General features: G+C 44.7%; 1 protein-coding gene across 1 annotated transcript in view; it reads right to left on the reverse strand.

Annotated features, from left to right (window-relative positions):
• The window catches only part of TTC12 (tetratricopeptide repeat domain 12), a 40,108-nt gene extending 17,013 nt beyond the window's left edge, over window positions 1-23,095 (reverse strand). Inside the window, exons 1-9 of the mRNA XM_036428067.2 lie at window positions 23,022-23,095; window positions 12,079-12,242; window positions 11,752-11,773; window positions 10,876-10,953; window positions 9,945-10,066; window positions 8,208-8,267; window positions 3,027-3,098; window positions 1,211-1,271; window positions 622-810 (exon numbers count right to left, since the gene is read on the reverse strand). Coding sequence (XP_036283960.1) covers window positions 622-810; window positions 1,211-1,271; window positions 3,027-3,098; window positions 8,208-8,267; window positions 9,945-10,066; window positions 10,876-10,953; window positions 11,752-11,773; window positions 12,079-12,242; window positions 23,022-23,079 — 826 coding nt within the window. The 5' untranslated portion in view covers window positions 23,080-23,095. The remainder of the gene's footprint in view (window positions 1-621; window positions 811-1,210; window positions 1,272-3,026; window positions 3,099-8,207; window positions 8,268-9,944; window positions 10,067-10,875; window positions 10,954-11,751; window positions 11,774-12,078; window positions 12,243-23,021) is intronic.
• Window positions 23,096-24,087: the final 992 nt, after the last annotated feature.

Genomic DNA, 24,087 nt, shown 5'->3' on the forward strand with positions numbered 1-24,087 from the left:
CGGAAAGGCTGCGTACAGGGATCGGGAGGGCTGAGTACAGGGACCGGTGAAAGAGAACAGTGTGGTGCTCCTCAGCAGGGGAGCTGATGTGGCTTTGAAACTGTTTACAGCTCCTAAGCAACCAGTAAGTGTAACTGGGGTGAACCTTACCAGTTATCCATTTCTCTATGGTTGGGGGGAGGGATGTGTGGGGTCAGACAGGGTGGTTAGGGTGTATATGGGATATTGTGTGGGATATGCAAAGGGTGTGTGGATGTGTGTAGGAAGTGTGGAGCATGTGTGAGGGGTGAATATATGCAGTATAAGTTATGTGTAAGTACGTATATTGTGTGTTCATGCTGTGTGTGTGTGGTATCAGTAAGTGTACACGAAATGAAGGCATGCTGTGTGTTTGTTTTGTGTTGTACTGTATGTGTGTGGTGTTTAGTGCATGGATGTTGAGTGTCTGCATGCCCTGAGGAGAGGCTAGAGTGGGGGTGGGGGAATATTTCTGGTGCACCCCCTTTATCACCTATGTTATGTAGGTCTTTGATCAGTATGTGTGGAAGGAAGGGAGTCTCTGACCTATAAACTCTGCCCTTTACACGACAACATTCAAGAGGCCATACGTCTCTGGCTTACAGTCCTCCATCATCTCCGTCAGGATCTCAATGCCCCCCGCGTAGAACAAGGGGTTCTGGCCGGGCTTGGAGAGAGTCCCCAGGAGGTGCCTGGTCGTCACGGCTGTGCTCTTTCCCGAGTCCAGCAGTTGCTGGGCTTCCTTCTCCTGGAGGTCTGCCTTCTCCCGAAGATCCACTTGGTCCAGATAATCTAGCAAAACATGATGGAAAACAAAACAACTGGGCATCCACGCTACCACACAGGCATGACCTCTGTGAGGACGGGGCGCTGAGAGGTATATGCATTAAAATAACAAACTCATCTGCATCAAGGAGGATTTTGGGAATAGTGTACATCCTGCACCCAGAACCTTAAACATCTTGGGGGTGAAGAACACCCAGAACCTTCCCTATCTAGAAGGCTCTAGAGGGGTATGTGTACAAAGGAGGAAGACAAAGATCCGAGTTGGAGAACAGAGGAGAGAGGTGCAGGCAGCCTGTTAACAGAGGATGGGATGCAGGCGGGACAGGGCTTTGCAGCCGCGTAGAGAAGGCACAGAGGCAGCCGAGGGCCAGAGCAGAGGTCAGGCCATCAGCAGCAACGTTCTCACCTTTCACCTGTGTCTGCAGCTGGGAGTTTATTTCTGAGATCTTCTGAAAGCACTCTCTAGACTGGAAAAAAGAACAACACACACGCATACACCAAGACTTTGACAAGTGGTAGCGGGTAAAGGTAATGATAAGAAAGACACTGGGTTCAACAGGACTTGGCTTCATTATTCCTTTGGTCCCTCCTGCTTGCAGCACAAGAGGCAGGCATGTGAGCACTGCATGCATATGACGTTGTTTTTATGCTCTTCTGGGTCTATGAAGCAATGGGTATTATTTTAAAATTTATTTTTAAAAAGTAGTGCTGTCATATGGCCTGTGGTGGAAAATTTCCATTCCTAAGTCCTTGTGGATCATGTCTGGCTGGGTAAATACGAAATTTAGAGATGATATTTGCCCTGAGTGAGAATAGGAGGCTGCCTGTCAGATATGCCCAAGGGAGTCAGGAAATAAACAAAATTGGAGACATTGTTGACAGAGATTGGGAACAGGAAACAAGAGATGCCTACTTAAAGGTACAGGGCTGCAAAGAGTCGGACATATACAGTCAGCTTGAAAGCCTGAGTGAGGGGCCCTCACTGAGGAAAGTGTTGGGCAAGAAGTTTCTAGAAAAGGAAAGGCTCTAGTTCATGAGGCTGAGTTTAGGGCAGTACTGTCCTCAGGAATATCAAGAACTGTCCAGAGGGCACCAAGAGAAAAAGCACAGGAAAAACAAGACAGTTCTGAGCTTTCTTGAAGGCTCAAGGCTTGTTTAGAAGATTAGGATTAAGAAATAAACTGAAGAAAAATCACGTTAGTAAAGAACAGTGTCTCAGGGTAGAGGATACACATCAAACACGGTAACTGCTATGGGCTAAATGTTTGTGTCCCTAAAAATTCATATGTTCAAACCTAAACCCTCAAGGGGATGTCTTAGGAGGTGGGGCCTGTGGAAGGTGATTAGGTATTGAAGATGGGGCTCTCAACAACCAGATTAGTGTCCTTACTGAAGGGTCTGCCCCCTTGGTGGTCAGTGTGTGTCATAGCTATCGGTTGGATAGTTGGACACTTAGCATATTAGCTTTTTATATAGATAGATTATATAGATAGATTAGATTATTAAATAACATTATCTTTTAAAAATATTTTCTTTGTTGTATCTTAATTATTACAACACAGTCTTAGTGTAATACTAGAGGCCTAGTACACAAAATTTGTGCATGGGGAGGAAGGTAGAAAGGTCCCTCAGCCCAGCCTGCACCCTCTCACAATCTAGAACCACTCAGGGAATGTCCTGATCCTGCAGAGATCTCTGTGGGAGTGGGCTTAAGCTGGTAGTCAGACAGCTCTCTTGCAATCTGGGACCACTGGCTCCTAACGTTTCACCTGCCTACCTGCCTGGTCTCCCCTAACCCCTGCTAATGAATATAGGCCTGTTGGGGGAAGTGAAACTAATATTCTAAAATTTATTGTAGTGATGGTTTCACAACTCTTGTGAATCTACTAAAAACCATCGAATTGTGAAGATATACCAGTATGATTACTTTGGGGTGATAAATTACAAGTGCCTTTTGTCTTTGTCTTTTCTCTTTGTCTTTCTCTCCAGAGATGCTTCCTGCAGGGCTAAACACCCATGAGATATTGCAGAGGGGTTCCTACAGCAGGGGCTGTCCTAGAGGACGCTCAACATCCTTTCCTACTCTCAGGGCTTAAGATTTACCCTGGAAAATACTAAGGTGGGTTAATATTTAATTAACTTGGAGGAACAAGGTTCTCCTCGAGACGATCGGAAGCATCGCTGTGATCAAACCTGCCACTTACTTTCTTTTAGGAACTTACCGCACTGTAGTTCTTCAGACCGAGGTGGGCTTTGCCCATGTGGAAATAAGCTTTTGTGCATTTTTCATCACACTGCATGAAAGAGAATGACTAGTCAGACGCTCAGAAGGTTGGAGTCACCAGCATTCCCTGACTGCCCATCTAATCATTGAAGCCAGGCTCCGTTCTCAAGACAGCTCCCAGAGTGGACAACTAACTTTACCCCATGGATCTGGGACCGAGCTAACTGGTGCCTGCAAAGAGCCAAGATCCAGGAGAAAGTTCTCTAGCAAACTGATTAATGGTGCCCGCCAGTTTGCATTTCCATTTAATGGCACTCGATCAGGAAAGAAACCAGAAACCTTATTTGGAAGAGCTCCTGGGCTTGGCCAGACATAGGAATTGCCTCGGACACTTATAAAACTGCTACGGGCCAGGCTGAACCCCACATCAATTACACTGTACTTTGGGGTGGGCTCAGGCATCAATATTTTTTTAAAAACTTTCCAGGTGACATAAATGCAGCCAGGCCTGAGAACCACTGGTTTGTTAGACCAGAGGACACTTTATTCCGGGTAAGCAGCCGAGGTTATCATTACATCTAGGCCTGGGAAGCTCCTTCCCTGAAGTTTACCACAGTACATACCCTGAGACCTTACCCTTTTATCACTGAAGGTCAGGAGGCATGCCCCCTTCAAAAGGCAGGACTGACGCCTGAGGCTGAGACTCAACTATTTGCAGAGGGGCCCTGTCCCTGCCTGCTCATAATTATTACTGCAGGGGGAATGACCAGCACAAACACATAAGCTGCCATTTAAAGCACCCAATTAAGTAACTGAATTCCCTTTATGTACAAGGCATTGGGCCGAGTCAGATACCCTTCAGGGTTTAGATTTAAAGAGATTATGAGTGAGGCTCTCAAGAAAATACATAAAAAGATATTAAAAAAAAAAAAGTGAGGTTCAGGGTCTAAAACATCTGGGGTGAACCCCTGGGGTGGTTCTCACCAGAAGTGGGATGTTGACCAGGCCCCCTGACTTTCCTGATGCTCATTGTCCTCATATGGAAAATGAAGATAATTATAGACAATCCCCCCCTGCCCCCATCTCTCTCTCTCTCTCTCTCTCTCTCTCTCTCTCTCTCTCTCTCTCTCTCTCTCTCCCCCCCCCCCCTCCTCTCCTCTCCTCTCCTCTCCTCTCCTCTCCTCTCCTCTCCTCTCCTCTCCTCTCCTCTCTCCTCTTCTCTTCTCTTCCCCTGTTGTTTTGAGGGGAAAATGCTTGTCAAACTCTAGTATGGTGGCCATGAGATGGTATCTGAGGCTGCTGCTGTAGTTACAGTAGAAACCCATTTCAGGACAAGAGAAAAAATGTAAATAAAGAAAAGTGAAATAACAATAGAAGAGGAAACAATAACTGTTATTGGAGAGCCCTTTATAGAGGCATGAATTTTCTTTTTCTTTTGTTTTTAATATATTTTATTGATTTTTTACAGAGAGGAAGGGAGAGAGAGAAACATCAATGAGAGAGAAACATTGGTAGGCTGCCTCCTGCACACCCCCTACTGGGGATGTGCCTGCAACCAAGGTACATGCCCTTGACGGGAATCAAACCTGGGACCTTTCAGTCCGCAGGCCAACACTCTATCCACTGAGCCAAACCCTTTAGGGCTAGAGACATGAATTTTCATGAATATCGTTTCCTGACTTGTTGCTGAGTAAATGACAGTAGTAATAGTACTAACAGTGCATTTATATACAGTCCCTTCCATATGGTTCATATAAATTATTTCATAAAAATTTTAAACCAGGCTCTATGACATATAGTTATTATCCTCATTTTATAAAGGAGGAAACTAAGGGTTAAAGGTCACATAGATGCCAAGTGGAAGATCTGGGATTTGAAATCTGGCCATTTGATTCCAGGCACCAAAGGCTCAAAAATCTCCTTCAGAAAAAGTGCTCCAGCAACTCAGTAGAAGGCGATGCCCTCCGAAGAAACAGTCTAATAAAGAGCAGCAGGGGAGGATGGACCCGAGCTGGATCCTGAATGTAGAGAGGCGAAGAGAGGATGGAGGGAATGGGCTGAGCAAGGTCGAGGTCAGAGAGTACAAGGAGCTGCAGTGGACGGTCCCGAACCTGGAGCAGGTGCTGACAGAGGGGAGACCAGGCTGGGGGGGGCGGGCGGGGTGAGCTAGACTGTGTCTCCACATGGAGGCCTTGGATGCTGGGCTCGAGGAGGAGGACTGCTCTGTGGCTGTGGTTGGAGAGTTGGTCTGAAGGCTGCGTGCAGAACTGACCAGAGGGAAAGGCAGGGAGATAAGGGAGGAGACCAGAACAATCACTTAGATGGAGGACTAACATCTGATGTCCTAGTGACAGTGGGGGTGAAAGGAAAAGTGCAGATACCAGAGCTCCCTCAAAAGAAAGACTCGAGCGGCATCAGCTAACCATAAGTGATAAGGGAAGGAGGATGTCATGTCAAAAGTTGTGAGATGCCTATGCCTGGAAGACATCGTGTGCCATTAGTAGGCTGAAGGGAAGATAAAGCGTTTGTTTCAGATGCTGCCCAGCAGATGGAAATTGGCAGGAGGCAGAGACACTCAGCCCTGGAGCCGGGAGGCGAACACTCGGGAATTAAGTCTGAGAGCTACTTGCAGAGATGAGAGTTGAACCGTGAGCATGACAGGAGCTTTGAGGACTGAACCCTGGAGGATGAGAAGGTGGGGTTGAGGAAGCAGGAAAGGCATGGACAAGGGAAAGCAGAGCTGCAGCGCCCAGCTCATGAGAGCCACATGTCTGAGAACTGTCACAACCAGAGGACCAGCGCCTTGCCCATGCCCACTGTGGGTCACCAGGAAGGGGTTTTGTTGAGACACCTTCCTCAGTCACTGAGCAAAGGGCTGCCGGTGGATTTTCTCCTTCTGGAGCGTCACAGGGATGATCTTGGGTGAGCTCAAATCCCCTTGCAGGGAATCCTGCCTTGGCGGAAGATGAGTTTTATTGTATGAAGACTTGTTTACTGTGAGGAAGACTAGCTTTATTGTGCAGGAAGTGTTCTGCTGAGAGCGCAACAGTCTGACCCCAACTAAAACAGGCTTTGCTACCTGATCTTCCTGACAAGGAACATCAGTTTTGAAGAAATATCATCCTGGGCCTGTCTCTGCCAATTCAAAGCTGTCAGAAACACTCAACCGGCACGCATGTACTAATACTATTGGCAGTGGAGTGCACTAGCCTTTACTATTGATGCAGTGCTGTTAAAGAGAGTGAAGTTTTTCAGTTCACGGCTTTGATGTAGCGCTAACCACTGTTAGGTTTCAGAACCCCTTTACATTTTTCTCCATCCTTCCAAATGTTTATCCCAACTCTTCAACTGGGAGCCTTGCCGGGCCTTTAACAAGGTTGGCTGCTGAGTGTCACCATCTTCTAATGTCAGCTCTGCTGGGCGGGCTCTGGCCTGGGTTTCACTGTTAATTACATTGTGCTTTGATCAGCATTTGGGATCGGACAAGGGTGTTACCCTTAGTCCGAGCCGGTGTGACTACTGCTTTGGTTCTTTTCAGATCAGAAAAGATATTCCTGGGAGCCCCAAGAGGCGATGCCGCTTCTTCCACAGAAGAGAGTAAGACCCCCGGCCAGGGCTATGGGTTCAAGGTTCCTGTGAAGAGGCGTTTTGGGAGATGGTTCTACTGCTAGACCGACATCCGCTGTGTGGTCCTGGGCAAGTCACTTCACTAATCTCCGAGGCCCGGTTTCCACGCCAGAAAAAAAAAGGATAACAGGGGTACTAAACACAATAGAATAGAATGACATGAGGCTCAAATGCGACAGCTCAAGGCCAGCAAGCAGCCAATGCTGGGCTTTGCTCTAATTGTTAGGACATCTCTCTTCTCTTACAGAATATGGTAGGAAAAGAATCATCAGCCAGTGGAGTGACACAGCATGCTGGTGGCCTGTGTTGGAGCTGTAGGGCCCCACAGTTCCTGTCACATGAGGACTGTGATGATGGCCAAGTCGCTCCCACATGCTCTGGGGGAGGAAGAAGTCAAGCACACGGACGATGGCTTGGGAGGATCCCTGCAGTTTCATAAACCATAGCAAAGTGAACTTGCTCTCCACTCCGCTGCTGGCCTACCTCGCAACAGGAAGCACAGCGTGAGGCCAGCACGTGGCGGCACAGTGTGCTCCCGCTTGGGTCATGTGCCCACTCAGCTGCGTTCGGGCTGCTGTTCAGGGAATAAGTCCCAAGATAAGTCTGGTATGCCCTCCTGGCGCTTCAATTGTGCTAGATTTTGTTATTTAAAATAATATGAATACACTAAGACATACAGATAAATTGTATGGAGTGCAATGCAAAACTCACATGGTTTTTAAGATAAAAAACATCTCCAAAAAGAAATCTGATGCTCTCTGCCTCTAGACCTCCAGGGGCTCATGCTCATTCTGTTGGCAGCACGTTGGCGAGGAAGTATGAAAAGCACTGGTCTTGGCTGTTTAAAGCCCCCATGACAGAGTGATGTAGGGAATATGGATTAAGGGCTATTTAACTATTTAGTATCTGAAATAGTGACTCTAAGAGGTGCTCATGACATTTACCTTTTAAAAGCCCTTCCAATATTTTCCCTAACAGTCCCCACCTTTTATTGTCTATTTTGGCAGATTTTGGAGGAAATGCAAAGCACAGTATTATGCTACTATCTGCCTGAGGCCTGACTAGCATCCAGACTGAACAATAGGAATTCTTTCTTCTGATTAATCTGCTGTAAAGAGAGGATGCTGGCATACATTTCCAAATGCTCTGGGCTGGAGGGAAAAGCACAGACCGCTGGGGAAGAATGGCGCTGCAGAAGCAAGCTCCCACTGGCTGAGGGGAGAGGAGGAGGCATGACCACTGTCACGGGAAGCAACGTGTCTGCTGACACAAGAGCTGAGGATGCCCACTGCCCTGAACCTGGAAAACCAGCATGAACAGCAGCCTCTCTGGAGCACTTACTAAGAGTAGCTATTTTATGTACATTGTCCTAACCCTCAAGACAATACTATTCTAGCTGCTCTCTAGGCGAGGAAACTGAGGCTCTGACAGCAGTACCTCTACCCCTGCCCACCACCACACATTGGCAGGTCCCCTCTTCTCACTCCAGGACTGAAGCCTCTGGCCCAAGCCAGCCCCACTCCATCCTGTGGAAAAGGAAACACTTTCTTACCTTCAGAGCCCAGTCGCAGTCCACTAGTGCCTTCTGGTAGTCCCCGAGTTTTATATAAGCCTGTAATGAAGATAGCTGCTGTTCACATACAACTGCATAGCAAGCGGTCTTTCGCTAACACAAAAAGCACAGTCCAATGGTGATGAGAAGTAACTGGTCTCTCCCCACATCCCTCAGGATCCCAGCACATAACAGATGGCTAGCATCACGCTAACATGATAATGAGGGGAGTTTAATTAGGGGTCTATTTACAAGGTAAGGGCAGGACTTAGGGGAACCAAGAGGAATGTTACAGAACCCAGGCTAGCCACAGTGGACAGCCATTAATTGCCATTGCTAGAGCTGCAGGGACAGGGAGAGGAGCAACAAGCAAACCAAGAGAGGTCAGCTTTGTGAAACGATAAAGGTAATAACAGAGACAATAACAAGTGTTGGTGAAGGTGTAAAAAAATCAGAGCCCTCATACACAGCTGGTAGGAATGTAAGATGGTACAATCATTTTGGAAGACAGTCTAACAGTTCCTCGAAAGATAAAACATACAGTTACTGTTGACTAATTTGATTTTTTAAGGGGGACAATTAGAGAATGAGTTATTAACAGTGAATTTTCTGCATTTCTCATAGTTCTAGGGGCCTCATATACAGTATATAAATATATATATTGTGACATATTTATGCATTTCAGTTCTCTGTTTTGAAATTTTATTTGCTATTTTTTCATGACACTTCATATTATTTTTAAAACAATTTCTTAGTGATTTCTTCCTCAGTACTTCAACTGTCTTTTCATTCTTTTATTTTTCTCTTTCATAGATATGTTCTTTGGAAGCTTGTTTAGGCCAAGTTAATAGACTTTTAGGCTTCCTCCACATGAATAAGAGTTCACTTTTTGAATAAGAATTATATGTCATGCCGAAACTGGTTTGGCTCAGTGGATAGAGCGTCGGCCTGCAGACTGAAAGGTCCCAGGTTCAATTCCGGACAAGGGCATGTACCTTGGTTGCAGGCACATTCACAGAAGGAAACAGCTGATCAATGTTTCTCTCTCATTGATGCTTTTAACTTTCTACCCTTTTCCCTTCCTATCTGTAAAAAATCAACTCTCTCTCTCTCTCTCTCTCTCTCTCTCTCTCTCTCTCTCTCTCTCTCTCTCTCTCTCTCATATGAATTATATGTCATGGGGGGCAGGGGATCAGGATTTTATACATGCTTAGGTGGGGCATAACCAAAAAAAGGTTGGGAACCAGTGCTCTAGACCCATCAGCTGTCCAGTTAACCCCATTCTTGGAATCTTAATCAAAGAGGGATGGATACAATGGGTAAGAAATTAACAGGAGAGCAGCCCTTGGAGCTTTAGACACCATTAAACTGGAGGCTGGACAGCCATGGTGGCAGAATCCCAAGGTCCCACAGGTCATTTCATGCCACTAGTTTTCTCCTTTACACACATGGAAAGTGCCTGGTTACCACCAGCGATGCACTAGAGTTGACTTATATGGACAGAATTGATTAAGAAGGTTCTTCCCTCCTCCAATGATTTCAAGTTTGTAGCTTGAAATTGGACCATGGTGAGAGTATTTACATGGTGGAAATTGACAAATGCTCCATACAGGTGAGCTTTTCCCACACCCCATACAGAGCAAGTTGTCATGGATACTATCCAGCCTCATCTTTCTCAGATTTCACAAGGTTCTCGACTCTTGCTGAGAAAACCCCAGGGACCTGCGGCTCACTGACCTGGGCTCGGTTGGTATACAGCACCTTCATGTCCTTCAGCTTCTCCAAACCCTCAGTATAGTAGAGGATGGCTGTCCGGTAATCACCTCTGACAAATGCCTCATTCCCTTTTCCCTTGAGGGCTATGAGAACAAGTCATACAGGTGAGCTCTCTACACACTGCAAAATGCTTTCCGATTTATTCCCCTGATTTCCAACTGCACTCTGAAGGGCACAGCTTATATCCATCCATCACTTGTGTCTCTCTGCAGATAGTTCAGGATTGGCTTCTTTAAGGATTTCTTTCTCCAAATTCACCCCAAATCTTCTAAGTAGCTTCTCAGAAAAAGTAAATGTTCCTGCCTCACGGCTGAGAACCAACCCAAGCTTGCCACAAAGACCAAGTCTACACATCTGGTGTCATAAAAAGGGTCAAACCATGAATTTTCTAGTGAATATCATTCAGTCTGCAGCTCACGTGCCATTGGTTGGTATAAAGTCAACACTGCAAGCATTCTGTCACGTGTGCTCCCCCCACACCTGCAACTTGTCTTTCTTTTTCATTTCTCCTCTCCCTTCTCATATCTTTGTTTTCTAGTTTCATTTTTTCCTTTTTACTTCCTCATCTATGCCTCAGGCTAGCATGTACCTCACTCCCATGCCTCCCTATGTCCCCAGTGCCAGTTAGCACTGCTCAATCTGACCTGCCGAGTCCGCCCACATGCTTAGGAAAAGATTGGACTCTGGAGGCTGACCGACAGCTAACTCCTGCTCTCTGTTTGCTGCATCAGGGTCAGGAGACAGGCCACCAATGGTTTCTGCCTGGTCAGGTCCCTCTGCCGAGGTCCCTCTGAACCCACCCCCGGGACTCCTGATGCCCGCAAACATCAGCAGATAGACTGGTTTTAGCACAAATCATTCCAGCTATGGGAAAGTGAAGGCTGACAATTACCATCCGCTAAGGCTTTGTTTTCCTTTCTTCTCTTGGCTCGTTCCTTTGCATCCTTCTCCACAGATGCCAGGAAGGCCTCTGACAGCAGGGTAATTTCAAATTTTAAAAAGAAAAATCCAATACTATAATCAGTTCTTTAACTCACATTTGGAAGAAAGCTACTTTAAGGCGTTAGAGCCACACTCTCATGCATACACATGTAGGCACACACACATGCGCACACACATAACTAAAATGAAATCATCTTAATTTGACATGATAATCTGTGTCATGTATTATTATACATGATGGCTATGTCTATGCTTCAAATTTGAATTATGGCTTTAAAAAGAGGTTTTCCCCTGAAGACTGACTTTTTTGTTCTATTTAGCATAATGAACTTCTGAACTGAGCAACAAAAACGATCTGATCCCTTGAGCAGCTGAGTGTAAACTGAAAGATACAGAACAGCTGAATTCAGTTCACACAGAAGATTGGGCGGAGAAAACAGAGAAGCCTCTACCAGGGGTCCTCAAACTTTTTAAAGTGGGGGCCAGATCACGGTCCCTCAGAGAGCTGGAGGGCAGGACTATATGAACTACTAATTCCTACTGTAACACCTCAGCTACGCTCACTGCCCAAAAAACCTGGCGGGCCGGATCAGACTCCTCTGCGGGCTGCATGTGGCCCGCGGGCCGTAGTTTGAAGACGCCTGCAAGCTGCTCCCTTTGACCACCAGCCACAGAACTGGGTGACCAGTAGGTTTTTGCTCATGAGTTGTTTGTAAACCCAGAGGCTATGACTGAAAGGTCTGGAAGTTGTAGTCAGTAGACACTGATCCTAAAGAAGTCTTGGGATCCTAAAGATACACATTGGGAAGAGAGATGCTGCCCTTACCTGCGTTCATTTCATCTGCATTCTGCAGGCCACAGGTTATCATAAAAACAAAGAAACAGAGTTCAGAAACAATGCTGACTAATAAGTACACAATTACAGGTGGAGACTAGGGTCATTCCCTTTAACAAACCCAAAGGACTGTTTAAAGATGACCAGAGGGAGCAAGGAAGAGAAATCAGAGTTTATACTTCCTTGTGAAAAATACATCTAGTGAATCTGAAAAAAACAAAACTGTAGGCCTCAGCAGACAGTCTGAGATTAAACCACTCCCGGCTCTGCCTCAGCACAGACCCTTCCCTGTGCCAAGGTATATAAGAAAAAGGCAACCTTCCCAGGAGCTTGCGGAGGGCTGATTGTGGTCTTGTTCAAGGTGGTCCTGCATCCATCTTCGTCTTGTTCTTCCTCTGTGACCTGTAGCCTCTTTTCTGTCTTGAGGATTGCTTTCTCTTGCACAACTGGGTCATCAGAATTCATGTCCTGGATTAAACTGGCTAGAGAACAAGTCAGACGTGAATCGTTCAAACAAGGTCTTCAATAGGAAAGACTGTTCTCTAGAAAGCATAGTGTGGAACAGGCATAAGGAGAACTCTTATTTTTCCACTTTATTGAGATGCAATCTATCTATCTATCTATCTATCTATCTATCTATCTATCTATCTACAATATCTATCTATCTATATCTATATAAAACAAAAACAGTTATATACAATCTAAATATATATATATATATAAAGAATAACCAGTTGACTGGTAGCTATGATGCGCACTGACCACTAGGGGGCACTCAACGCAGGAGCTGCCCCCTGGTGGACAGTGTGCTCCCACAGTCAACCTCCTGCAGCCAGCCAACCTCCTGAGGTCCCTCCCCCTAGCCAGCTGGTCCTGATCAGCCCTGATTGCTGACTAGGCCAAGGGACCCCACCCATGCACAAATTCATGCACTGGGCCTTGGGAGTTCCACCAGGAGAATGGGAGTTCGATCGCTTGCTATGACTGTGCTGACCACCAAGGGGTGGTGAGAAACATGGCGGGCAACCAGCAGTGGCAGCATGCGGGTGGCGAGGGAAGGAGGAGGCAGGAGGCAGGAGGCAGGAGGCAGGGAGGCAGATGGGGAATCTGATCAGCTCTGATTACCAGCCAGGCTTAGGGACTTTACTCGTGCACCAATTTTGTGCACTGGGCCTCTAGTTGACATATAACATGGTGCATGTTAAAGGTGTACACGTGATGATTTGATACATATTGTGAAATGATTTCTACCATAAGCTTAGTTAATACATCCATCTCATATAATTACTTTTTTGTGTGTGTGCTGAAAACATTTGAGATCTACTCTCTTAGTAACTTTCAACTATATAATACAGCATTATTAACTATAGTCATCATGCTGTAGATTAGGTCTCGAGAATATATTTATCTTACAATTGGAAGTTTATACCCTTTAACCAACATCTACCCATTTCTTAAAGTAGAAAACAAAAATTAGAGCTATTAGAACCAATTAAAAAACAACCCTAAGAACACGATTTGTTTTTCCTGGGAAAAGGTGAATTTAACCTTGGCCTTCCAGGAACAGAATTTGAAGCACTTATTTAATTCAACAATTTATGGAGAGTTTATTATGAGTTAGATATTGTGCAGAAAGCTACAGATAACACGAATGATTAAAAATGATCCTTATTTTTAAAGAGCATACAATCTTGTGTGGGTAAATAAAGGCAGCTCTAACATTACCCCTTAATCCTACCCTTATCTGTCTTCACTTTACTGCCCACCCAGCTTAGGTTCCATGGTCCATCACTTGGCCACCACCCCACCTGCCAGGCAAAACTCCAACTCTAAATGAACCCAAATCTTCAATTCTCTGAGCCTTTATCAGGGATGCTGAGTACTGACAAAGACAGATGCCTGGGGGAGGTGGTCCTAACTCAACTGGACCACCATCTGTTCTCCTTCCCACTACAGAGTGCCCACATCTAACCTGCCCTCCTTCCCACTGCACAGAAAGAGTATCCCTCCTGCTAATGAAGCTAATCTCTCATCCCGTGCTGACCATGCCACCATCCTGTTTTGCACCAGGAACCTTGCATCACCAATGAATTACGCCCTCTCCTCAATATTTTCAACCTCTCTCATCCCTTCCCATTGGTTTTTATACACCCTCAGTCTCTCCCAAGGCATTTTCCTGTTCTTATTTCTTCATTTTCCAAAGACTTTTCAAGTTGATTTTTTACCTTTTGTAGTTGTTAAATATTTCAAAGAGTAATATAAATGACATTTTTTGTTCCCACACCATCTGTAAGTAAAATAAGTATCCCTTTCCAACTTGTTGTAATGTTTAGTATATTGTATCATTTAGCTTTTGTTGCATAACATAACTCCCAAAAACTTAGTGCTTAAAACAAACTACCATTGACTTAGCTTTATTTATTTCACAATTCTCTAAGTCAGCAATTTGGGCTAGTTCTTTTGGTTTAACAGGTCAGTTCTTCTGGTTCCCCTGGGCTCATCCATGTTCATGGCCAGCTGTCAGTTATCCATGTGGCTCTCTTCTGAATGTCAGCTGACTGCTGGGAGGAACAATGGGAGCAACTAGGGAAAGTGTCTCTCTTCTCCTGGCATGGGTTTCTAAGAGTAGCATGAGAAAAAGCCTACTGCACACCTACTTTTCAAGCTTCTGCTTGTGTCATGTTTATAAAGATCCCTTTAGCCAGAGCAGGTCACATGGCCAACCCAGATGCAAGAGATGGGAAGAAACTTGTGACCATTTTCGTGACTCTATTAGAGTGTATCTGCTGCTAGTTCATGTGCTTGTGCCAGGGACAGAAGAGCACCGCACAGCGCTGCTACTCTGAGTTGCTCTGAATCCATATACTCTTTTGAATTCTCCTCGGCTATGCCAAGTACCAGAGCAGGTTCCTTCTTAAACCTGCCCATTGTACAACCATTGGGTCCTAAGCTCTGGCTAGGGCTGGAGCTTCTTGGACGCCAGGTCTCTTAGATCAGAGAAGTCATGAGTTTATAAGAATGAGTCTTTGTTGCAGAAGCCAGTGGCCACGTAGCCATCAGACAACACAGTCCTTCAGAGGGATCCCCTATAGGCAGCTGCACACCAGCTGGTAAATACTTATCTTTCCCACACAGTAAAAGCACTCTGTACCCATAGTTATTATCTGAGCAGCTGCACGCTGCCTCTAAACTCACCACCTTACTTGTAGCAGCACCTGAGCACTCTGCCTGTGCTCTCTCCAGCCTCTCTGGTTCAGCGGCTTCTCCTGTTTCCCCGGCTTACTCTGGCTCCACATGGTAGCTATCTCTGAATTCTCCACAAGCTCTTAGTCTCTGTGCCTGCTGCCTCTCTCCTGTCTCTAGCTCACTGGCTAGTCAATAACATGTATATACTCCTTTGACAAAGAAAGTTAGTTACCAACAACATTAATCATCTTATTCAATAAAGAGGGAATATGCAAATTGACCATCACACTGTAACAGTCAAGATGGCTGCACCCATAGCAGAGGCTGAGTTTCCGTAAGGAGACTTAAAGAGCAATCAGCAGTGACCTGAGGCTGTGAGGCAGGGGACATGAGGCTGCACCCCCCACCTGGTGGGGCTTGATAGGGGACCTCAGGCCATGACCCCACCTTGCAGGGCTTGACTAGGGACCTCATGTAGTGCCTCCCGCCCCGGGGCCAGGCTGGGAGACCACAGGCTTCACTCCTGCCTGGCAGAGCTTGACAGGGGACCTCAGGCTGCACCTCTTCCCCAGTGCCAGGTTGGGAGATCTGAGGCCACGCCCTCCACCATGAAGGGCTTACAGGAGATCTCAGGCTGTGCACCCCACCTGGTGGGGCTTAATGGGGACCTCAAGGCATGTCCTCTCTCCCAGCCCAGGCCAGAGGACCTCAGGCTGCACATCCTGCCCAGCAGACCGGGGACCTGAGGCCATGCTCCCTACCCAGCAGGGTGGGGCCGTCCAGGTCTGGATCTAGCCCAGTGGGCATGGGGCTGGCCAGGTCTGGGTCTTGCATGATTTCGAGTGGGTGGGGACTTGACTCTGGTTACTGTGGCGTGTCCCAGACTCTGACAGGAGGAAGGTTTTCATATACATTTTACAATTTTCTTTCATCTCTGACACTTCTATTATAGAGAAAGGGCAAATAGCAATATTAAAACATTTCCTCTAATTAATTCCCTTTTAATGTGCACAAATTTTATTTTGCACCGGGTCACTAGTTTGTCTATAGAAGGGCACAGTGTAGGTGAGATCACATTGGCCTTGCAGCTGTGTAGTCCTCAGACATTTCTGATTAAGATTCTCATGTTCAGATCCTAAAATAACATCAACAAGGCCTCCCCATTCTACTTAGCCTGGACCATCCAAGACTCAGTATTCAAAACGTTGGAGTAAGGAAGGGTTTATTGACAGAGAAGATGACCAGTTGAGAATATGGGGTCCTTACAGGTTCCTCAAATCCATCTTCCCAAAAGCCCAAAGTCCAGGCTCCATTTAAATTAGGGGTGTCGAACTCAATCAGAGAAGGGGCCAAAATCTAAAATCCAGCCTAAATTGCGGGCCGAATGGTTTACTGAACAGTCATAAACTGTCATTGTGATGGAAACGCAGCGGAGTGCAGTGATGACAGCGCGATGCGGGCCACATTGCAAGGCCTGGCGGGACGGATTTGGCCCGCGGGCCTTGTGTTTGACACATGTGATTTAAATCAAAGTGTGTGTGTGTGTGGGGGGGGGGAGATGGGAGGAGCAAGAGGTGATTGACAATCCTGATCCCAGACATCTGGGCACCACAGGGATCTGAGGAAGAGCACAAAATCTCTAAATCTCTCTGTTGCCCTGATGATCTGAGTCCAGTCTTGAGGTTCCTGCAAATCTTTGTTAAACAGACATTATTTTGTACACTAGTGACCTGGTGTATGAAATTCATGCACATTAAAAGAGGATTAGAGGAAATAACTTAATATTGCTATTTGCACTTTATAATATAAGTGTTAGAGATGAAAGAAAATTAGTGAAATATATATGAAAACCTTCCTCCTGTCAGAGTCTGGGGTTCACCACAGGACCCAGAGTCAAATCCCTGCCTACCCACATGCACCTTAAAATTGCGTTGAGACCCAGACCTGGCTGCCTACCCCTCCTCACCCCCCCCATTGGGCTAGATCCAGACCCGGCCAGTCCCACCCTTGTCAAGCCCTGCCGGGCAGGAGGCATAACCTCAGGTCCCCTGGCCCGCTGCCAGGATGAGGGGTGTGGTCTGAGGTCCCTCAGCCCAGACCAGGGTGGGGGGGTGTGCCTTGAGGTTCTCCATCAAGCCCCACTAGGTGGTGGACATGGCCTGAGATCCCCTGCCAAGCCCCGCTGGACAGGGGCACACCCTGAGTTCCCCCAGCCCAGCACTGGGGGTGTACCTGAGGTCCTCTGTCAAGTCCCGTTGGGTGGGGGACAAGGCCTGAGGTCCCCTGTCAAGCCCCATGGGGGCAGGGGAGGGCATAGCCTCAGGTCCCTGCTGATTGCTCGTTAAGGCTCCTTATGGGAACTTGGCCTCAGTTGTGGGTGCAGCCATATTTGTGATGGAGTGATGGTCAATTTGCATATTCCCTCTTTATTATATAGGCTATTTCCCCACCTCTTCAGGAGATACCTCGTGGCAAGAGGCTGTTCTTCCAAAAACTCTAAGCTCAAGCAGAATTCCTCTAATGATTAGCATATCTATAACAGGAGCTATTTGCCTGAAGGCTATGGGAACAATGCAGGCTAGAATTATGAGAGAATCAGAGACTAAGCATTTTTCACTGTTACATATGCATGTGTATTTAATCATCTTAAATAAATGGTTTCATAAAATGTGCATTCTTTTGCACCTACAGATAGTTCCAGTGGATTTATTTAAATCACTATATAAACCATAGTTAATCCATTTTCTTATTGAAAAACATTCAGGTGTTTTGCAATTTAATTTTTTACTATAGAAATGCTAAATTGAACATCTGTGTACATATTTCCTTGTGCACATATGCAAGATATTTTTCAGGATATTGCTGTAGCAATTGTTACTCCTACAAGCAGTCTACACAAGTTCCCATGGTTCTACTTCCTTTCTCACACTTGTGGTTATCAAACTTTTAAATTGCGCCCATGGATGAGAATATCTCTATAATGTTTTCATTAGCATTTTCCTGGATATGATTGGGATTAGAAATCTCATTAGTTTGTAAGCCATTTGGATTTCCTTTTCTATGAACTGCCTATTAGAATTAAAAAAGCCTTTTTCTTTGCTGGGACCTTCCACAATTTATGAAAAATATTTGGTAATTAAACCCCAAGGTCGCTAGCTCCTGCGGTTCAAATATAATAGCCCCTCTGTTCAAACTACAAGACAAGTTACTCTCAAGGCTACTTTCTTTTTTAAAAATCTCTTTTTATTGGTTTTTAGAGAAGAAGGGAGAGGGAGAGAGAGAGATAGAAACATCAATGATGACAGAGAATCATGGATCGGCTGCCTCCTGCACATCCCCTACTGGAGATCGAGCCTGCAGCCCAGGCCTGTGCCCTTGACTGGAATCAAACCTGGGGCCCTTTGGTCCATGTGCCTAGGCTCTATACCCTGAGCCAAACCAGCTAGGGTTCAAGGCTATATTCTTGCATAATCCTCCTCCCTGCTGTTTTCACAACTCAGAAATAATTAGTAGAAAGTCCCCTTCCCCCCTCCTCTTCAAATTAGCTTCTTTTGAACTCTTCATAACTTTTGCTCTAAGCATGTTTTACAGGCGTGTGGGAAAAAAGCTGATAAGACACCTCCCTAGGACAGCAGCCTCCCTCTCAGCCTCCAATCCCCCTCCCTTCCTTGTCACCTAGCAACAGCCATTACCCTTTAAAAGAGCAAGCCTCTGTTTATTACCAGCCTCTATTGATTAGCAATGCACTGGCTCTTTCCCTTCAGAAAAAGCAAAATAAACCTCCTCTCTGTCTGTTTTTTTTAGTTGTGAACTCTCGCAGGCTATGCCGCCGGCTCAAACCCTCACACTGCCTGCTCCTATTCTTGGCCAATTTTCTATTGGGTTGTTTGTCTTTTTCTTATTATGATTTCTTTATATATTCTGAACTCATTATAGGTATTTTGTGAACATTTTGTCCTTGGATATGCTTTGTGTTTTCATCTGTTTATCAAAAGAGAACTGAAGAGAATATTTTGTGTATTTTAAGGTTACAAATGTACTATTTTGCATTGCCTTCTAAAAGTTTTAAGTTTTGTTTTTCTCATTAAGGTATTTAATCCATCTGGAGTTGACTTTGTGTAGGGCACCGGCACTATTTGTTAAAAGGTTGCGGCCTTCCCCACTGATGTGTTGAGTCACCCCTGTTACATATATGAATCTGCTCTAAGCTCTTCATTCCACTCTACTGGATTACTCACCTTTTGCAGCACCAAACTTCCAAATGCACCAAATGCATAATTACTATAGCCTTATAGTAAATCTTGACCTTCTGGTAACAAGAACTATCCCACCTTCTAATTTTTCTGCAACATTCTCTTGATTATATTTTTACTTATTTCTTGATTGTTCCTAGCTCTTTGATATTCCACATGGAATCAGCTTGTTAAATTCTAAACAAAACACTTTTAGGATTTTGATCTAAATTGTACTGAATGTAGCCCAGTGGGTGTGGCTCAGTGGTTGAGCATCTACCTATGAACCAGGAGGTTTCATTCCAGTCAGGGCACATGCCTGGGTTGTGGGCTTGATCCTGGAAGTGGGGAGGAGGGAGTGTGCATGCAGAAGGCAGCCAATCAATGATTATCTCTCATCGTTGATGTTTCTCTCTCTCTCTCCTTTCCTCTCTGAAATCAATAAAAACCCTCCCTATATAAGAGGCTAATATGCTAAGTGTCTGAATGTCCAGGTAATGTCAATTAGCAACAACTAGCTTCCTCTCCCTAGCAACCACTAGCCTCAGGTGGCAACACTGTAACCAAATGTTTGTAAAGCGTTTTCCCATGCCTCATCTTGTTTGTTCCTCACAGAAGTCCTGGAGTAGGTAGATAGGAGACTAGATGGAATCCTATTTTCTTTTCATTAGCCAAAACCTGGAGATTTGGGAAGCTTAGAAACTTGACCCAACTGAAAATAAGTAAGAAATGGTGGACCTTGAAAATGACTTCAGGTTTTCTCACTGAGCAGAATATAGTCAAACACTGCTGCAGTAAAATATTTTACCCTTTGTTCTCCCTGCATGATCTACAATAATAATCTGCTTCATGTTGATATTTACTGCTGTGTTGCTGACATTACCTGAAAGAGAAGTTGGGTTGCTTCACTGGGCTGGCAAAGTTTAGCTACACCAGAAAGCAGGTCTAATTAAGTAAGTTTATTCTATATCTATAAAATGCTAACTTGACTCCTGCATGCGTGATACATATAAAGCTCTCGCTGGCACCAATTGCAACTGTGTGTTTCTATCTGCCATTGTGGATTGTGACTTTGGTTGTTTAAGTTGACATTCTGAAGCTGAAAGGAAGCTGAAAGGCACTGTTGCAAGGAAGTAACAATGGTGATTATGATCATAACAGTGATCTGGGTAGATATAATTATCCCTGTGTAACCGAAGTTGTTGTCATATTTAGAAACGAAAATGGAGGACCTTCTTTTGAAAAGGACTTGTTCATTCATTGTAAACCAGATCCCAATAATCCAAATGCCGTTAACATGAAATAAATCAGTATCCTGTTTCCTACATTAGATGCAATGATGTATCCTATTCTTTTCCCACATGGTGAAAAAGGCTGGAGAATGGATATTGCATTAAGACTCAGAGACAACAGTGTAATCAACAATAATTCTAGATTCAATGGATGATGCCAGAAAAGAAAAATTTCCCAAAAGTATTATTCCTTTGGAAATTCTGTGTCACAAATTAGAATTGAAAGTAGGTGCAATCATCATGCTACTGAGAAATCTTAATAGTAAAGTGGGCCATTGTAATGGTACTAGATTTATTATTAAAAAAATTGTGAACTAACATAATCAAAACTGAAGTATTAACAGAATCTGTGGAGGAGAAGTTGTTCTGATTCCAAGAATTGATTTTTCTTTATCTGATACTGGCCTCAGTGTTAGAATAAGTTTAATCAATTTATCAGTCATTATTTTTATCAATGATGTTTTTATATCATATTTTTGTTCTTTTTATATCATATTGTTGTTTATTTATTAATCAATTTATATATTATTTTCATGTACATTTTACTAATTTTCTTTTTATATCTGACACTTCTATTATAGAGAAAGGGCAAATAGTGATATTAAAATATTTCTTCTAATTAATTTCCTTTCAATGTGCATGAATTTGTGCACCGGACCTCTAGTATTTAAAATAAATAAGTTGTACTGAATGTAAAGAGTAATTTGAGGAGAACCTTGATCTTGGGTTTCTTAGCTTCCAGAACTTGAGAAAAAATAAATGTTGCATGGCAGCCCAAACAGATTACTACACTTCCCTAAACTGAGTTAGAGTCTCTTGCACTTTGCAAGCCTCTCTTTGTACCATACATCACACTTGAAATTACTTGTTTAGTGTCTGTTTCCCCACCTGATGGGGGTACCATGAAGGAAAGTTAACTCCTGTTTATTGCTACTGTACTCTCCTGTTATTTGCAATATTCAATACATAGCAAAGTACCCAAGAAATGAATGTATAGAATCCATAAACAGGTGGCTACTGGTTACCATGGTAGACAGGGCAGGTTATATAACAATTTTATCATCACAGAGAGATCTATTGGCAGTATCTGAAGGAACTCTGAGTATGAATGAAATTTAGCCATGCAAAGAAAGATGTGGAGACAGGGGGAATGAAAAAGAGGTCACAAAGAGTATGAACCATTAGGATATGTTTAAAGAACGGAAAGCGTTTTGTTGCTGCACAAGTGAATAGGGAGAGACCAGAGGTAAGGAGAGGTCATGGGAGGCCTTAAATCCTGATGAGAACTGGAAATGTATTGTGACTGTGGAGAGAATCCAAGCAGAGAGGTGTCTGGGTCAGATTTGCATTTTGGATACATTACTCTGTGGGGAGTGTAAGCCTGGAGGCAGGAAAAACAATCAGAGGTTGTTGAAACAGTCTGAGTAAGAGAACCAGAACAAAGGGAGGGTTGGGGGGGGGGGGGGGGGTAATGGAGCTGGAGAGAGAAGCCAAACTTGGTGGCTGATTCAGGGCTGAGAGATGAATGACAGAAAAGGTAGGAGATTCAGGCTTTATTTGAGAGGAAGACAGAGAGGGAAGATATAACAACTTTGGAAGCAGTAAGTTTGCAGTGTTTGTGGGGTACATAGCAGATATGGAAGTCGACTCAGAAACGAGAGCTGGGTGGTAACTGAGATGTGAGGGTGATCTGCAAACGGGGTAGTTAACACCAGGTACTTCTAGATCGCTCGAAGAGAAAGATGAGTAGTGGGCCAAGGCCAGAAGTCCACAGCACAGCATTTAGGGGTGGGCAGAGGAGGGGCCCGTGATAAACACAAAGAATACATTATGGATATATCCCAAACTATTTTATTCTTTGGCACCTACTTCCGGCAGGTTCTATGGCTTACGTATTTCCACACATTCCTACTGGATTGTACATTTGTTGTTTGCCTGTTTCTATTCTCAGACAAGTTCCCTGAAGTGTGAATAGGAACTGACTGCTTTGGAATCTCTTGAATGTGGTCTGTGGGATCAGTCCCACTGCCTTAACTAGGGCAGAGGGCTCTCTTGCCTAGAGAGAGACAGGACATGCTAACCATCAGCCATCCATGTAATTTCACCGATCATAAGGGAAAGGCATTGATTTTGCCTCTGTGGCTCAAAAACAGAAATAATTCTACTCTAAAAACAAGAGGGGTCCCAGGCTGACCATTGGGGACCTGAGTGATCTCCAGAGAACAGCTAGGCTCATTGGCCATGGGGAAACAGAAGATCCTGTGACCTGAATCTACATGAAGGGGACAAAATGTGGGAAAGGCAAAATATGGCTGTCAGCCTGAATTCCCATAGAATGTTACCAGCTTCTCTGATATCAATGAGCAGCCAGAAAATCCTCCAGGCTCTAATATTACTTCTTTCTCAATACCCTTTCTGTTTAGTTTCTGTCACATTTTTTCCTTAAGTCATAAACCTGTCAGACAACCCAAGAAAAACTGAATCATTTCTTTTTAGTCACTCCACCTTTCTAAAGTAGGATTTAATTTGTTTATGATTCACTGATACTTACTGATTTCATCCACATTTTTCAGAAATTTCTCCAAGTCTTTCTCTTGCTCATCAGCCATTGTGAACCAGAATTTCCTGAGGAAGGCAGTCAATGATGGCAATTAATAATAATAAAACACTGAACAGAATGTGTCAGGTTCATGAGCCTTCTAGGACTAAGAGCCAGGCGATTATTTTTTAAGACAAATCTGTTTATAAATGTCATGAATGATAATAGCGGGACGATTCCACTTGACTACTCTTAAGGCCAAGGGACACTCATTATTTGTGGTGATAACCTCCACTGCAGAAACAACTCTGCAAAATGTCCCTCCAAAGCCGGTATCAACCACTGTGATTCTGAACCTGGTGGCAAGGAGACCAGGAGGAGGACAGTTGCAGGCCTCCAGACACGGAGGAAAAGTGCTAATGCTGAACTGTGATCATGACAGACTGGCTCAGCCAGAGGCTTGGACCTGGCTGAGTAACCAGAGGTGGGACAATCTGCATCGAAATGTCCAAAACTGTGTAAGATATAATCTGGCTTGTTTCTGAGCAGTGGAGAGGAACTACAGATTGGCAGAAGGGATTAGAATTTGATGGCGACGCGCACCAGTGGTTTGTCTTCTCCGGGCCCGTTAGATTTATTACCGCACAGTTGTTTCTGACTGAAAAGGTGCATGGTGTACCCAGGGTGTCCCAAAGGTTCATCCATGGACTATAAAAATCATCCCAAAACATGTTAAATATACAGATTCCTTAGCCTTAGGGCCAGAGCTCCTTGGTCAGTAAACCTGGGACAGTACCTAGAAATGTCTCCTATTAAACACTCTCCCGGTGATTTGATGGACAACTAGGTTTAGTAGTCGCATAAGGCACCTGGCACTGGGGACTCTGCCACAAACAAGCTGCGACGGTTACCACTACAAGCTGTGTGACCTCAGCTAAATGCACAACCTCTCTGAGCCTCAGTCCTCATTCATCCGATGCGAATGATGATACGAACCATGAGGGCAATCCTGGGGTTAATGTAAAACTCGGGGTAAGCAAGCCATGAGTGGCGAATGCGAGGCACCTTTACCTATTAA

This window comes from Pipistrellus kuhlii, unplaced genomic scaffold (assembly GCF_014108245.1).
Source record: "Pipistrellus kuhlii isolate mPipKuh1 unplaced genomic scaffold, mPipKuh1.p scaffold_m20_p_9, whole genome shotgun sequence".
NCBI lineage: Eukaryota > Metazoa > Chordata > Mammalia > Chiroptera > Vespertilionidae > Pipistrellus > Pipistrellus kuhlii.